The sequence below is a fragment of the Cavia porcellus genome, unplaced genomic scaffold (assembly GCF_034190915.1).
Source record: "Cavia porcellus strain 051 isolate PalLab524CR breed Dunkin Hartley unplaced genomic scaffold, mCavPor4.1 scaffold_1, whole genome shotgun sequence".
Classification (NCBI taxonomy): Eukaryota; Metazoa; Chordata; class Mammalia; order Rodentia; family Caviidae; genus Cavia; species Cavia porcellus.
Genome location: NW_026947484.1, coordinates 214127881 through 214142680, shown reverse-complemented (window position 1 = coordinate 214142680; position 14800 = coordinate 214127881). Strand labels below are relative to the sequence as shown.

The 14800-nt window shown below is 42.5% G+C and overlaps 1 protein-coding gene across 6 annotated transcripts in view; it reads left to right on the top strand.

Annotated features, from left to right (window-relative positions):
• The window catches only part of Camkmt (calmodulin-lysine N-methyltransferase), a 391740-nt gene that overhangs the window by 359167 nt on the left and 17773 nt on the right, over positions 1–14800 (top strand). For 4 of the 6 annotated variants that reach the window (XM_063229136.1, XM_003473060.5, XM_063229153.1 and 1 more), the window contains 2 exons: positions 27–101; positions 8676–8739. In XM_063229136.1, coding sequence (XP_063085206.1) covers positions 27–101; positions 8676–8739 — 139 coding nt within the window. The remainder of the gene's footprint in view (positions 1–26; positions 102–8675; positions 8740–14800) is intronic. The other 2 variants (XM_063229142.1, XM_023566367.2) reach the window with 1 other exon arrangement.

The window sequence follows — 14800 nt, the reverse complement described above, 5'->3', positions numbered from 1 at the left end:
ATTTTTAAAATCTTTTTCTCCTTAAGCGTTTTACGATGGGATAATGAGACAGATGTCTCTCAACTGGAAGGACATTTTGACATTGTTATGTGTGCTGACTGGTAAGTACATAAAAAATTATAAAACTCCTGGTAGAAAAAATGGCTTTGCTGGAGTAATTGGGCTGTGCTGCTTTGCTGACGGCTAAGCAAAGTCAACAAATGAAGCACAAAGCCACCTTAACCTCAACAAATTAATATTCATCTCCATGTGACAGTTATAAGGTAGTCTTCTATCACACAGTAACTTCTACCACATTATTTCCCAAAGATTGATTTTGAGAAGCATTTCCATTTTCTGGAATTGCCTCTGTTTCATGCTTGACGTATCAGTAAATGGACGACTTAGGCAAATTGCAAATAATTATGGCTCAGAGTGGAATAGTCTGGAGAAAAAGGAGTTTATCAACACAAACAGCTCAATTAGCTTACTTCTTAGGAGAGATCTGACTATTGATATAAGAGGATATATGTGTATGTATATATATATCCTCTCTAGCAAATAAACATATCTGTGGAATAGCTTTGGGGGAAATAGCCTTTCTTAAAATGTGTATTTACTGTCTAATACTTTCAGTGTATTCAATTATAATATTTAATTATACATAAGACAAAAGTATAAAATTACATTTTATTCTTATGCAAATAGTAACATTCAAATCTCTGTCAGGTGCCTGCGTTTTAAAAATAATTTACATTAGATATTCCACTTTAGCCCAATCTACTTATTTATTAATGAAAGTCTAATCCAAAGTTGCCGGATAAATATGCATCAGACTTTAATAATCATTTCAACTACTCTTTTGTGGTTTTTGTAACTTGGGTAGTAATTATTTCAATACATGGGAAACATGGATAATTTACAAGTATTATGTGTGTTAACAGTAAAATCTTAATTGTAGTCTCATCATGATGATTATTATGGCACTGTAGATTTAAAAATACAAGTTTAGGTTCTGATGAAGTTTGAACATATTGATAAGTCCAGTTATAAGGTCCAGAACTCAGAGAAGATTTTTTCATAGATGGGAGTCAAATTACGTTTTTAGGAAGTAGTGTTTTTTGTTTCATTATTATTATTATTATTATTATTAGAGTAAATTTTAATAGATCACTTTCCTATCATAGTCAAGGATTAGATCTGCTTTATTATTTTTTCTTCTGAAAAAAACTTCTCAAGGAATAAAACATTTTATTATTTTTTAGCTGAGATTTTTCTAGTTTTTTATGGCTCTTTCAGTGTTTTGCACAGCTCTTAGTCTCTTTGCATCCAAAAATGGGAGCAACCTAGATTTCTAACTCATCATTGATAATATGCCTCAATTTCACACCCTTCGTCTAATCAAAAATAAGGAGCTCAAGCTTCACCATATGATTTCAGCAAGTAATTTAGTAAATGCCTTTCCTCACCAAATATGAGAAAGGATCTTTCAGGTTTCATTGCACAGATGAAGATAATGCTGGCAGGATTAGATCAGATTAAGCAAGAAGTCAGATCAGAGAGCAGCAGCAAGAAGCAAGGGCCAGCGGCTTCTGGAAGGTTGAGATGAGGGTCACACCCGGATGGGCTCTGATGATGCGAGGAAAGGCAGAGCTGCCCGAGAGATTTACAGTTGAGTTTGCCCTTCACACAAATATCAGAACAGCCTGGCTTTGTCGTGTGTGCTGTTAGGGACACTCACACCATGTCATCCTATTTGTAGCAGAGAAACAAGCAGAGGAAGTAAGATTTAAGCTCTTCTCTGATTAATGTTCTCAGGTTAAAAATAGCCACACAACATGTTTGAAAAATAGTCTTTTTTCCCTAGCTGACAACAGGGTCACATACTCAGTTTAAGCCTTTCATTACAAATATATAACAGAATGCACTATTAGACACACACACACACACACACGATAACTATGTGAGAATTTATGGATCCAAATGAACTAAATATACCAAGCTTCATTTTATAAATGGCTTTTCTATGCATGGATTGTTGTTAAGGTTTTTTTTTTCTCCCGGTGTTACAAGTGCCAGAATGTCAGCCTGTTTGCAATTTCCCATTTGTAAATATGAAACATTAAGCTACTCTCACTGCGATGCTGATATTATTTCTAAAAGAAATGCTTTGATAATGGTGTCTTTTCATATTCAGAGAGACCGGTGGGCTGCATAGGAACTTAGAAAGTACAGTGATGTTTATCAATGAAGCATGGGATTCCATGAGTCCTTTATGTCCTGTAGATTTGGTGTTTCTCCATAGGAGTTGCTGTCTATTTCCTGGATCTGTTTCTAGCGGCAGGCAGGCCATTTTAGAAAGTCACAGGGCAAAGAAAGAAAGCTCTGTCTAGATGCTACCTCCAAGATGAAACCTGAAATATGCAGTGCCAGAAAGAGGTACCACTCATAAATAGATCGCAGTAAGTCTCACACTATCCTGAGGTCATTGTCAGTCAATAACGTTTGGATTAGGCCACAGGAACATGAAGCAAGAGTCGGAGTTCAAATATTAGGTCCATGGATTAAATTCGTATTTGAAGCATTTCCAGCAAGGGTGGCATTGTCTGATTCCCTGAATAGCTAACCAGTGGTACTGCTTGATCCCATTTACATGAAAACAAGCTCTATTCACAAAGCTATTCCAAACCCACATTGTGATTCAAGCAAAATGCACATGATTACAACAAGTGTGATATGTTTATGTTCTTAAATCATTCATATATTCATATATTTACATTCAAACATTCATAAGCCTGTGGGCAACGAGAGAAATAACTTATTTCCTAGAAGAGACAGTCGCTCACTTCACTTCCAAATTTAGTAGTTCAACTAGATTATAAAATAAAGAGTCAAACTGTGAAAGCTAGTCATTATTTCACCATTCAGCATTTTTGACAATGAAAAATAGTTTCATGGTTCAACAGTTCCTAAATAATTCGTAAAATGTCAACTTTGAAATAAACAGAGGAAAAAATCAAGGTACAGTCATACCTGCAAAAGGACGCTGTTGACAAACATCAAAATATTAGAATATTTAACCACAGGTGTGGGGGAAAATCTGCCTGTTAAGTTCCTTGTTGGGTTTAATATAAGGATTCTTTCCTACCGGAATGTGGTCCAGCCTGGCCCCTGCTGCATTTAGAATAGGGAGTGATTCTTAATTTTTAAACTGCCTTTCCAGACTCCTGTTCAATCATAACATAATCTAAAGGTCTAGAAGTTAGAGTTTTTAAATCCAATGAACACTTTCATTTGGTGTTTGACAGCTCTCCAGTTTATTGTAGCTCTGCAAAAATGGAAATGACTTATGTTGGAACCCTCAAAAAAAAAATTCTCTCTATGTTACAAAGCATGTCCGGATTGCCACCCACAGCTTGGTCGACCCATGCAGCTGGGTGTGAGGGACAGTCAGCACATCTGTGTGGCCGCAGCCTGAGACTTTGGGAAGCAGTAGGAAAAAGTACATGGGCTCGTCTACCTGCCTCGCTTCCTCTTTCAGGGTCTTCGTACTGCAAGCATATGTGGGCGCTCTCTTTTTTCCATCCTTTTTACTTTTTTCTAGATGGTGAAAAATGTTTGGTGTTTAAATGGAAATTTTTTTGTCTTCCAGACATGGATAGTTCTAAATCAAAACTCACAGCTCCTTACATTTGAAAAGATGGTTAGCCCAAATGTAAACAGCTCTTCAGCCTCACACTTAGGGAGACCCCATCCCTGAGGAAACTCACAGATTTCCTAGGATCTCCCAACTAAAGGCACAGAGCTAAGGGAGAGTAAGGTATGACATCACTCTGAGCTCCCCGCCAAATCAGTAATAAATATTAAAAGAAACCATCCTCTGCTTACAGTTAAATCTAAAGCAGTGAATTTAACTTAGCACATTTCATCATGAACATTGCATGGGGGTCTTCTTTTCTGCAGATATTAACAGACAGAAAGGTCTTGTGCTCTGCACTAATAAATTTCCCTATGAGGGTAATTACAGATGCTCTGTGCTCTGCATACAATTCTGATTCTAAAGGAGGTGATGAAAATGGCCCGACACCTATCTTTTGTCAGAAAATCTGATTTAGATCCATGGAACAAAGCAAGTGTTGCTGACACAGCAATGACACGGAGGTGTGTGTGTGTGTGTGTGTGTGTGTGTGTGTGTGTGTCTGTGTCTGTGTGCGCGCGCGCGTGTGCGCCTGGCACATGTGTGCATTTTAATGGGCAAACTGGACTGTCAGCATATTTTGATCAGTAACTGAAGGGAGAGTTGAATGGTATCTCCATCCCCATCACTGACCCACTCAGCCTTTTTAAATAGATCCACTTAAGCTACTGCTGTTCTCTGAGCCATTAGGATTTATTTAAGGGGTGAATTTTCAGGAGATTACATATCACTCCCACTGAAACACACTGAAATTGCTCATATGACGTACCCTACAAATCGTTACAAATTCTGGATCAGTGCTAAGTAGAGAAGTGAGCTTGCTTGGGCTAAAGATCCATTAGAGAACTACAAGAACTGCTCTTGGGAAGTTGGATTGGGAAGAACGGGGTTGGTGCTGTTGCCTTTGCGCTGTGTTTGGGATGTGTGTCCAGTGTGAAGCTGCGCTTTGCTGTGCTGTTAATCTCTTTGTCACCATCACCAACACTCAGCAGAAAGAGCGATTCCCAGAGCATGCTTTAAGCTTGGCTGGTGAGGTGCTGCTCAGCTTTCTCTAACAACTCTACCAGCTCTTAGGATGCAGATAGAAACTGAGCGATCCTTTCTTAGCTCCTTTGCTTGGCCCCTGCATATCCCAACATGCCAGGTATCTTACAGGCTTGAGTCATTGGCAGAGAGAATTTTTTACAGTGAAAAAATTGTTTACAGCACTAGGGGGTTGAACCCAGGGCCTTTACATGAAGATTTTTTTTGTTGTTGTTGTTCTGAGGTAGGGTTTCACTAAGTCCCCTTTTATCAAGATGGGGTCTAACTAAGCTGCTGTGTTGTCCAAGCTGGGCTCGAATTTGTGATCTTCCTGCCTCAGCCTCCCAGAGTGCTAGTACTACAGGCATGCATCAGCACATGTGGCTCAGTGAGAGTCTTCTTTAAAAACAAAATCAAAATGTTTAATTATTAAAATTGAAGATATTACCTCACTAGGAAAATAAGATATAGAGTCCTGAAGAGCAAACTTTTTAAAAGACTTAGTTGCTATTTAATTCCTTTCTTATCAATCCTAAGGGCTGTTAATCACTGCTTTATGATATAACAACAAATTTTTATAGCATTTTCACTAAACATATTCTGTAGTCTGAGAAACAAGGATGTAGTTTTATTAAAGATAAGAAAATGTTCCCAGGTTGTCGTGATTGCTGGGATGACATGAGACAAGGTTCCCTCCCTCCTGTGTGCACTGCCTAGCTCAGCTGAAGGATTCTCTTCTCACGAATGAACACTTCTTCCCCAAAAGAGCCTTCATGGTGCTGTGCTGACTTCCTGGGTACTTCTCATAAACTGTCTCCTTGCTGCTCATTCTCAAAAAATAGGCTCATCAAAGCAGAAGAGAACCTGCCTGATGAAACATCCTACCCAAATATTGACTCACACCCAGCAACACTGCTAAAGGTGTGTACAGCCTGGTTTAGCGTCATTACAGTGCATGACCTCTACAAACATCTGCCAAGCCTGTGATGCTGTCATTAGCTGGCAAGTGAGCATTTGCTTAGCACCATCTACATCAACACTGCTGTGCCTCAGTGGGAACTGTCCATGGGTTCAGAATGGAAGCTCCTTGAGGACGGGCTCTGTCTATTCACACTTTTACCCCTGAAGTCTAAACCAGTACCATAGATGATCAACAATGTTTGTGAACTAATATATATTATTAATTTGATGCCCAGCATAGCCACATAGGTGGATTTTTCTTGACAAGGAAACTGAGGCCTTACATAAAGTGACTTGGCCAGGGTCACAAAGCAGAAAAGTCAAAGCCAGAGCTCTACTAACACTGAGCCACACTGCCACCATCTGAAATGTGGCCCCACACAGTAGCTCTCTCTGAGGGAGGACAGCAGCCCTCCTGCCAACTGCCCATCCTCACTGTTAGCCCACAGCAGAATAAGGCTGGGCATGGAGCAGGTAGCAATTATTGTGCTGTGTGAGGAGGAGGGAGGCCCGAGAAGGCGCTGATGTACTGCAAGCAGAATGGAATAAGGATCTTGCTTAGGGCCCTCAGGAGTTGGCTAATGCACAGATTTGCTGCGGGCTCCAGTTGGCGAGTAAGAAACCCACTCACTGTAAGAGGGAAAATCTAAGATATGAATGGGAGTTTTTCACATTCCATTCCAAAAAACAAATTGGGTTTAGGTTCTGAGTTAAGATGCCTTTTGAAAGGTATCTCTGCTACCCATGATTTTTAAACATCCACATCAATTTTTACACAGTAGAACAGTTCTCTTTATCTTTGCTTTGCAAACACACAACTTAGAAGCAATGGGCCAGAAGCCACAGGCCTGCATCATCCACTCCTCAGGCTACACGCCTTTATCCTACTCCTACTTCCCTAGCATTGGGGTTCTTCCTTGGGAGTCCGTCAGGCTTTTAGACCATGGTAACTACATCTTTCCAAATGTTATGAATGAGGCAAAGAAACGAGATGTTCCCTGCCTTGGAGAAGTTGAGAGCCTGGACAGGAGGGCACCTGTGGAACACAGGAAGCTGGAAGGGGAATCTCCAAATGTTCTGCTTCCTGTACTGAGCTCAGTAATAAAGAGGGAGTGGCTTTCTAGCCAACCGTGTGTAACCCTCGGAGGACCCACTCTCCCCTCACCCAGGCTAGTCCCTCTTCCATGCATGGCTCCATGCTCAGGAGTAATGGAGTTAGATAGAGAGGTTGTGTGAAGCAATGGTGCAGTGCGTAGACCCCAGTGCCACCTGGTGTAGGTGTGAATCCCAGCCCTACCAGTTAGCAGCTGTGTGACTCTGAACCTCTCTGTGCCACAGTTACCTTAGCTATGAAATGTGGGCAAAATCAGCAACAGTACCAACTACCTCAAAGCAATGAATGAACCAGTCCATGAAAACTCTTAGAAGGACCTGGTACTCATATTCCACTTAGAGCAGTTCTGCTAAAAATTTGTTATCTTTAGCATTTGTACTTAATCTGTGCATAATGGTATCTTGCTCACCTCCCTCTTATATTGTAACTTCCACAAGGACAAGCTCAGTGCTCTCTCCTCTCTTCTCTCTCTACTGTTTCAGCTGGAATCCCATGATTTTGGGCATCAGACATCCTGGATGTTCCAGACTGTTCAGATTTCAAAGATTCAGCTATATTTTCTGAATTTCAAAGTTCATGCTATCAGATCATAAATCCCAATATGGAATCCAGAAAAAAAAATAGGGGTAGTTTCCTTTGGTGGGTGTCACTGCAGATTTCAACAGCTTTGCTTCTCCTCAGTGGAGCACATCAGCCGTACTTGCTCAGGAGCCTCCCCAGACACCGGGAGCCACACGGATGCTCTGCTCTATGTGCCTTCAGTACTGGATGCTTCCACCACCCTGAAACCTCCTCCACCGAAACCTTTCCTTGGTGTTCATAAATGATAATGTCTTAGCTCATCTTGTGTTATTAGGATACACTTAAAATATAAGTTAGAGGGAGCAGAAATGTACTGCTCACAGTTCTGGAGTCTGAGAATTCCAAGGTCAGGGTGTTTGCAGCCTCAGAGTCTGGTGAGGGCATGATCTCTCCTTCCAAGTTGATAACTTGAATGCTGAATCTTCCAGAAGGGAGGAATTCTGTATTCTCATAGGGCAGAAGGCAGAGGGGTAAAAAGGCACCAAATTCCCCACCTCCCAACACTGAAGCATCAGGGACCATGTTTCTAACACATGAATTATGCAAGGCAATGACACATTCAAACCATTGCACTGGGCAGGACCAAGTTAACTAACTTGCCCTACTGCCAAGCAACCCAAATTCAAGTCTGGAGCCTGCAAGTTCAGATAAAGGAAAACTGTCACGAGCTTCCAGGATAAAGCCTAGCAAAGACAGGGTCAGACTGACCCAACAAAGGGGTGGTGGCAACAGCAGAAATAGCCAGAAGATCAGAGGAGAAAAATGATAAGTCATAGAGAACTGGAAAAGGATAACATGGAGGTCAAGGGCCCTCCATGACACCGTGGTCTCTGGGACAGACTGGCTCAGCTCTCTTGGAGACCCTTCACTCCTAGGTTACTGGCTGAATATGAGCTATATTCTGTCCCTCATCATGAAGAGCCTTACCCGCTGATATCAGTGCAGTGGTTTGAGTGCCGCCTCACCATCCCCTGGGTGAGCAAAGGGCCCAGGCTAAGCTCAAACAAGGGGAAGTGCCGGGTGTTCACCTCCATCAGATGACACCTGCAACCGGCAGTTTAGAAGCTGACCTTGAGCATTAACGTGTGGCCCAGTTACATGTGAATCCTGGAGGATGGCTGTAGTCAGATAACACTGACCAGGATATCTTATATTTCAAATTTTTTTTCCTCCCATGAGACACTTGAATGGAAGGAAACACTTCTTATTTTTAGTGTTGCATAAATATATGTAATTAAGCTTGCATTTATCACCATTATTAGTATTGTTAAGACTTGAAAACCCAGTTTAATCTGGCTTCTGCTCTTCTCTCAATGTCAGCCTGTTTCTGGACCAGTACAGAGCCAGCCTTGTTGATGCAATAAAGCGATTACTGCAGCCCACGGTGAGTATGTTTCTATTTTCTCCTGAACACTGGCTACAGAATAATTAGTCTGTGAACGAGGAGGGAGAGAGTAAGGGAATGGCAGGATTAATGTCATGTAATACTTTAATACTTATTATGTCCAACTTCAATTGGGTCTTCTGATCTATCAGACTCTTTCCTAATCATAGCTAGGAAACTTCTTACCCCTGGCCCTCTGATAAGGAGCACAGTGGGTAGTGAAATAAATGAAACTGCTTCAAAGATAGCGTGAGATTATTTTTATCAAAGAATTTCTTGAGTCTTTTCCTTTGATAACAATATCTTCATATTAAAGTAGAAGTGTGATATTAAAAGTTTTCTGTTGACTTCTGTCATTTTTAATCCCTTCAATGGTAACCTTTGTCACTGGATATTTATTTATTGCAAAAGAATACTTTTTGCTTTTTATTTCTGTTTATGTTAATGAAAATGGACTTTCTGATGAATCTGTATATTAAAAGTTCTTTGCTTTAGAAGGAAGCCATTATTTACATATTATAAACATTAGGTCACAATGAAGCTAAGCATGGCATAAAGTATTGTGCACATTTTTACATTTATATATCCATTTATGCCTGTGAGTAAATTACAGAGTTTGTATACACTCTTATTTTGCTGGGTTGTTATACTTAGCTAGGAGGTCCTGTAGACTAAACGGAGAGTTAATATACATCTATTTTAAGTAAGAGAATGAGTTTAAATCACATGCATTAAAAAAATCTTGTAAGTATGTAAGACTCTTGCTGTGCCATAAGAATTTAAACTAGGTTAACAATATTAATATAATGTTAAATAGGAACTCACATTTATCTGAGTTGATAGCAATATGTGGGTGTGTTTTCTAAAATTTTGTTCCTGAAGTTTTTTTAAAAAAGGATTTTAGTCCTCCGACCTCAGTGAGACTTATGGACCAATACCTTTCAGTCTTTCGGTTGTATTCATTTTATATTGAAGGTTCCCAAAGCAAGCTGATCATCACATATTGCCTTACACTGTGCTTTTTAAATTTGGTTATCTCTGTATAGCTCAGGAACTTTAAATAGGCTCTTGCAGGAGTAACCACAGCTCTGGAAGTGGAGATCAATTCAGTTAAATTGGCCTTCTCAATTCCCCCTGCAAAGTGGTAGGAGGCCTGGAAGCAATGAATGAACAAGCCTGTTCCAAGCTCCTGGTGGCTGTGGCCACAGCTGAGGTAGCCTCCAAAATTGAGAGTAGAAGAAAAACTTCTGGACCTCTTCATTCCCCTGCTAGCCTTGGGTGATTCTTGTAAGCATTTACAAGACCAGGATTTTTCAGGGAAGATAGTGAGATTCTTGAAAGCAAAGGCCTCTGTGAAAATGTATCACCCATAAATACACTATATTCAAGGACTCCTGGATCTCACAGTGCACAAACAGTACTTCACTCATCACCAACACCCCTTCAAAGCCTATTTGTGGCAAATACTCCACTTTGCGGCAGATTTGCATGATTTACCTGGGATCTATTGTGAATCATTCCTATGATTTACAATAGAAAACTGCCCACGCTCTGAATAGACCTAAATGCAGCTTGGACTGGAACCTCTCACAGCTCTTCTGTACCCTCTATTAAACACTGAGTCATGCTCCTCACTCCCATCTGAAGTGTGGCTCCACACAGAAGCACCCCTGAGGGACAGCAGCCCTCCTGCTGACAGCCGATCTCACCTTTTGCCCAGAGAAGAAAGACCCAGACCCTGGAGCAGGTGCTGCCAACACATGCTATGTGAGGAACAGGGGCCAAATCCAAGGGCCACACCCACTTGCAGGATTAGTAATGAGGCAGCAGGTTCTGCGTATGCCCCTCATGGATTGGCTGATACCCAGGGCTACCATGTATTAGAGGGGAAGTCTGAGTTGTGACTGCCACATGGGCTTACTGAAATTAAGTCCTAGAAACTCATCCATACTAGGTCTGGAGAGGCAGAGCACTTACACCCCAGGCCTCTGCCCAGATGGAACATCAAAGGGCCACATAGGGTTGGCAGTGAACAGCTGCAGTTCCACATTCTGTGTTGATGATGGATCAGAGGGTTCCCACTGCAAGGGGTAACCACAGAAAAACTGGGCTCTGCTTGCAGAGATGGCTGTTCTGCTTCCAAAGGACTTTCCCTTCTACATTTCAATTAGAGCTGGTTTTAATTTTCCCTTGAGCTCAGACTCCTCCTCCTCCTGGCTTTGTTTTGTGGTGCAGTGGCTGAAGGTGCCACAGTTGGCCAAAAAGGAAATGACATGGTGAGGAGACTGCACTGGCGGAGACTTGCAGGGCAAGGTACTGAAAATTCTCCGAGTACTCCGCAAAACCACAGTGCAGCCACATACTTCAGGTTCCTAGGGTAACCCCAGTATCTGAAGGTAGAATGTAGTAAGTGGAAAAAGTCAGGAAAACCTGTATACAAAGCCCAAACCTGCTGTTACTAACACCCTAGCCTCTTTCGGCCTGAGTTTCCTTGCCTCTTGAAGGTAGGGCTATTTGGCTGGTGTGAAATATTTATATAGGTAAAGGCCTGGTATGTCTCTAGTGCACAGGAGAGCTTCCATCATGCAAGCTGGTTCTTTTGTGTTCCTGTGTCAGCTTGTCAAGTTTAATACACAAGATACTCATTTTAAAGGTGCTGGTGGGAGCCTGGATTTCAGGCCCAGTTTAGCACTAATGGGCTCTGGACCACCTGTCTGGCCTTGTTTTCCCATATGAGGATAATTTACTGTGCTCTTACAGTGTTCTTTCAGCTCGGAGATTCAAAATCTTACGTGCGGAGAGAAAATATACACGGGCTCTGGAGGCAGAGAACTTAGACTCAACTCTTTCTGCCATTGACTGAATTCATTCTCTGGAAGCCTCTGTTTGTTATCTATAAAATGAAGAGTTAGCAAACCAATCTGTAATACACACAATTGGCCCTGAATATCTATCTACCTAAGCTTAGCTTTTGTTACCTGAGACTTTCCAACTTCAGTAGATCTAGACTACATGTCGCCTTTTCCAAGCATTTTCCTTAGAGAAGTGCTAGCAAAAGTCCAGGGCTGTTTTTTTTAACCTAGACTTTGGGAATTTCTGCACTGGGCCTGCATTTATGTCCTAAATACCTGTAGCGGCCACCCTACTAATCCCAAGCGGATTCCCACCTGGATGAAGGTGACACTTTTTTTTTTTTTTTTTGTAGTTCTAGGGTTCAAACTCATGACCTTATACATGTTAGGCAAATATTCCATCACTGAGCTACACACCCAGTTCAGAATGACACTTTTTACTACAGACAACCCCCACCAAGGAGAAGGAGAGAGATGACGACAGTGGCAAGAGCAAAACAGTACAATATGAAGGTCACACCGTGGGAAGAAGTGAGTCCTGCCACTTTGGGGAGGGCGACTGCTTGATGCTAGCTTGAATAAATCAGCTGGCAAGGGTCAGAAGGTCCAGAAACAGAGAAAGTAGATGGAGAAGGGCATTTCACTGCTTTTCAGCTTATATAACATTCATAACTGAGGAGAAAAGGGCAGCCAAAGACAGGTTAGCCACACAAGTGGGCCCCTGGCTTGGCCCAAAGACAGTGCCAAGTCCCAGCACCGAGGTCAGATCCTCAGCCAGCAGGCGCGTGTGCCTGGAGAACCACTGCAGGAAGCCCCCCAGATTTCACTGGGAATGTTTGCAGCTGTCCACAGTGAAGGACCCCAGGCAGGGTCCTGAAAGGATGAGAAACCCAACTGATGAAACGTTTAGTGTAGCACCGTTCTTCTGGACTCCTTCCAAGAAGCAGCATCCCTGTGCCTCTTTCTCCATCTGGTGACTGGGTCCTTGTTGCTGATAATTGACAGGGTGACTAAGGGTCATTGTTCCTTCAAGCCTGTGACAACAGCAATGTCCAATATCGCAGAACCCAAATGTAATTTAAAATCCAGCCATGGCAGCCTGCAAGTTAAACTACAGTCTGGAAATGACAGCCAACAAATGATATCTACTAATATCCTTCTGAAATGGCTTTGGGTCCAGGAGAGGAGCCAGGCCAGCTAAACTGTGACTTTACTCAGGGCCACAAGGAGATGGATGGGGATGCAGTACTGACAGCTCTCCAGTTTGTTATCACTGCCTGCCAATTGTCAGCAACTCAAAACTATCACTGCAGAATTCATTTAACCTTCTTCAGAAACAGGACCAAGCCAACCACTGAATCCCAAGAGACCTGCTTGCACCCAAGGAAGGCTATGAATGGAATTGGTGAACTCTCATTTTAGAAGAGTGATTTTTTGTTTACGACAGACTTCCTCATTTAAAAACAAACAAACAAGCAAACTACCATCTCTGCCGGTATCTGCAAAACATTTGATTTTGCTTTTCTCAGAAAATTGCTTATGGGACTGGGTCCAGTGTGGTGTTCTTTCTTGCTTATCAGATCAGGAGTCCAGCAAACCTTTCCGTGTTCTCAGTGAAAAGCTGTGTTGCCATGCCTAGGTCACCTGTTTGTAGCAATAAAGAGCCCCTGTACTTTTTAGTACCGGAGATTGAACTGAAGGGCCTTCTGCCTGAACTAAATCCCCCAACCCATTTTATCTTTATTTTATATTTGGAGACAGGATCATGCTGAGTTATATTGCCTGGATTCAAATTTATAACCCTTCTGCGTCGGCCTCCCAGAGTGCTGGCATTCCAAGTGTGTACCACCACACTCAGTTCCTAGACGGCTTTGAGACCCTCAGAGCAGGGCTCAGCCCTAGGTACTTTTCTAAGGTGGATTAGGCATGCGCAGTTCTGTGTGCTCAGCAGAGAGTATTAAGACATGAAGTGGAGTCTGCCCTAAGGAAGTTATAATCTGGTCATGGAAATACAGCAGATATCATGGCAGAACCCGTGGGCAGGGCGAAAGACAGGCTGGTGCTGTTTTATTTGTCTTATGAATGTTTTGAATTGACACTTTTAATATAATATGAGATGCTCTATGGTTTGGACTCAGTCTTCATTCAACAAATGTTTGTTGAATGGGTTGAATAGTAACTGTCTTCCTGGCACCGTGCTGAGGAATGTAGGCTGGGGTACCCGCATGAATGAGGAGGCTCTCAGAGTGCTGCAGAGCAGGGTGATACAAGAGCTACCACAACTCACAATGCAACGTGCTGTTGCTATGAAAGGGCTGCCAGGAGAAAGCAGAGCGATGAAGTGCCTACAGTTTCCCAAAGAGGCAGCTGCATTCAGCTTGAGCCATGAGTAGTCAGAAGGGCATCCTAAGCCTCGGGAAAGGGGGCAGTGCTCATGTGTGTGTAGTATCTTAGGTGAGGCGTGTTTGGAATCGGTCCAGTTTTAGTATATGTGCTGCTGAAGCGAGAACGTTGTGTTTGGAATCAAACAAGTTTGCTGCAGCTGGCATGTCAGGGTGTCTGTCTGGTTTGGGGTTAAGGTTAGGGAGGGGCAGGAGATGAGGGTAAAGAGCTAGTTTAGGGAACTTCTTCATGAAAGGTTGACATCACACTGATGAGGAGTCTGGGCTTTATTGTGTAACAGGAAGCCATGGACAGATCTGAGCAGTGGTGTGGTCATGCATGGGCTGTAGAAAGATCACCCCAATCATAACACAGAGCCTGGACTGGAGCGAGGGAGAGATTGAAAGGCTCCTCCAGGGCTCAGCATGGACCATCTTCTACCTGGAATCACCCATTTAGGAGCTATGGAAGGCCTGCTGACAGAGAAGGAATTACATAGATACTCATTGAGAGATTCATCCAGCAAATGCTTATTGGGTGACTTTCAGATACTAGATAACTATCCGGAAGATGGAATAGGAAATAACAAACACTTGCCTGGAAGGAACTCAGGGTCCAGTGAGAGAAACAAGCCAGCATGCAGTTACCAAAGGTATAATAAGGGCGAAGTAGAGAAGTGTAGCGTACAGGGGGAGGAGGAGGTGTGCCAACTATGGGGAAGGGAAGGCAGCATGCTATAGAGGCCAAGAGAGGTCAGCAAAGGCATCACAGGGCTAGAACATGCAGCAAAGGTAGAGTGTCTAATCTGGGTGCTGAGGGATGAGTAG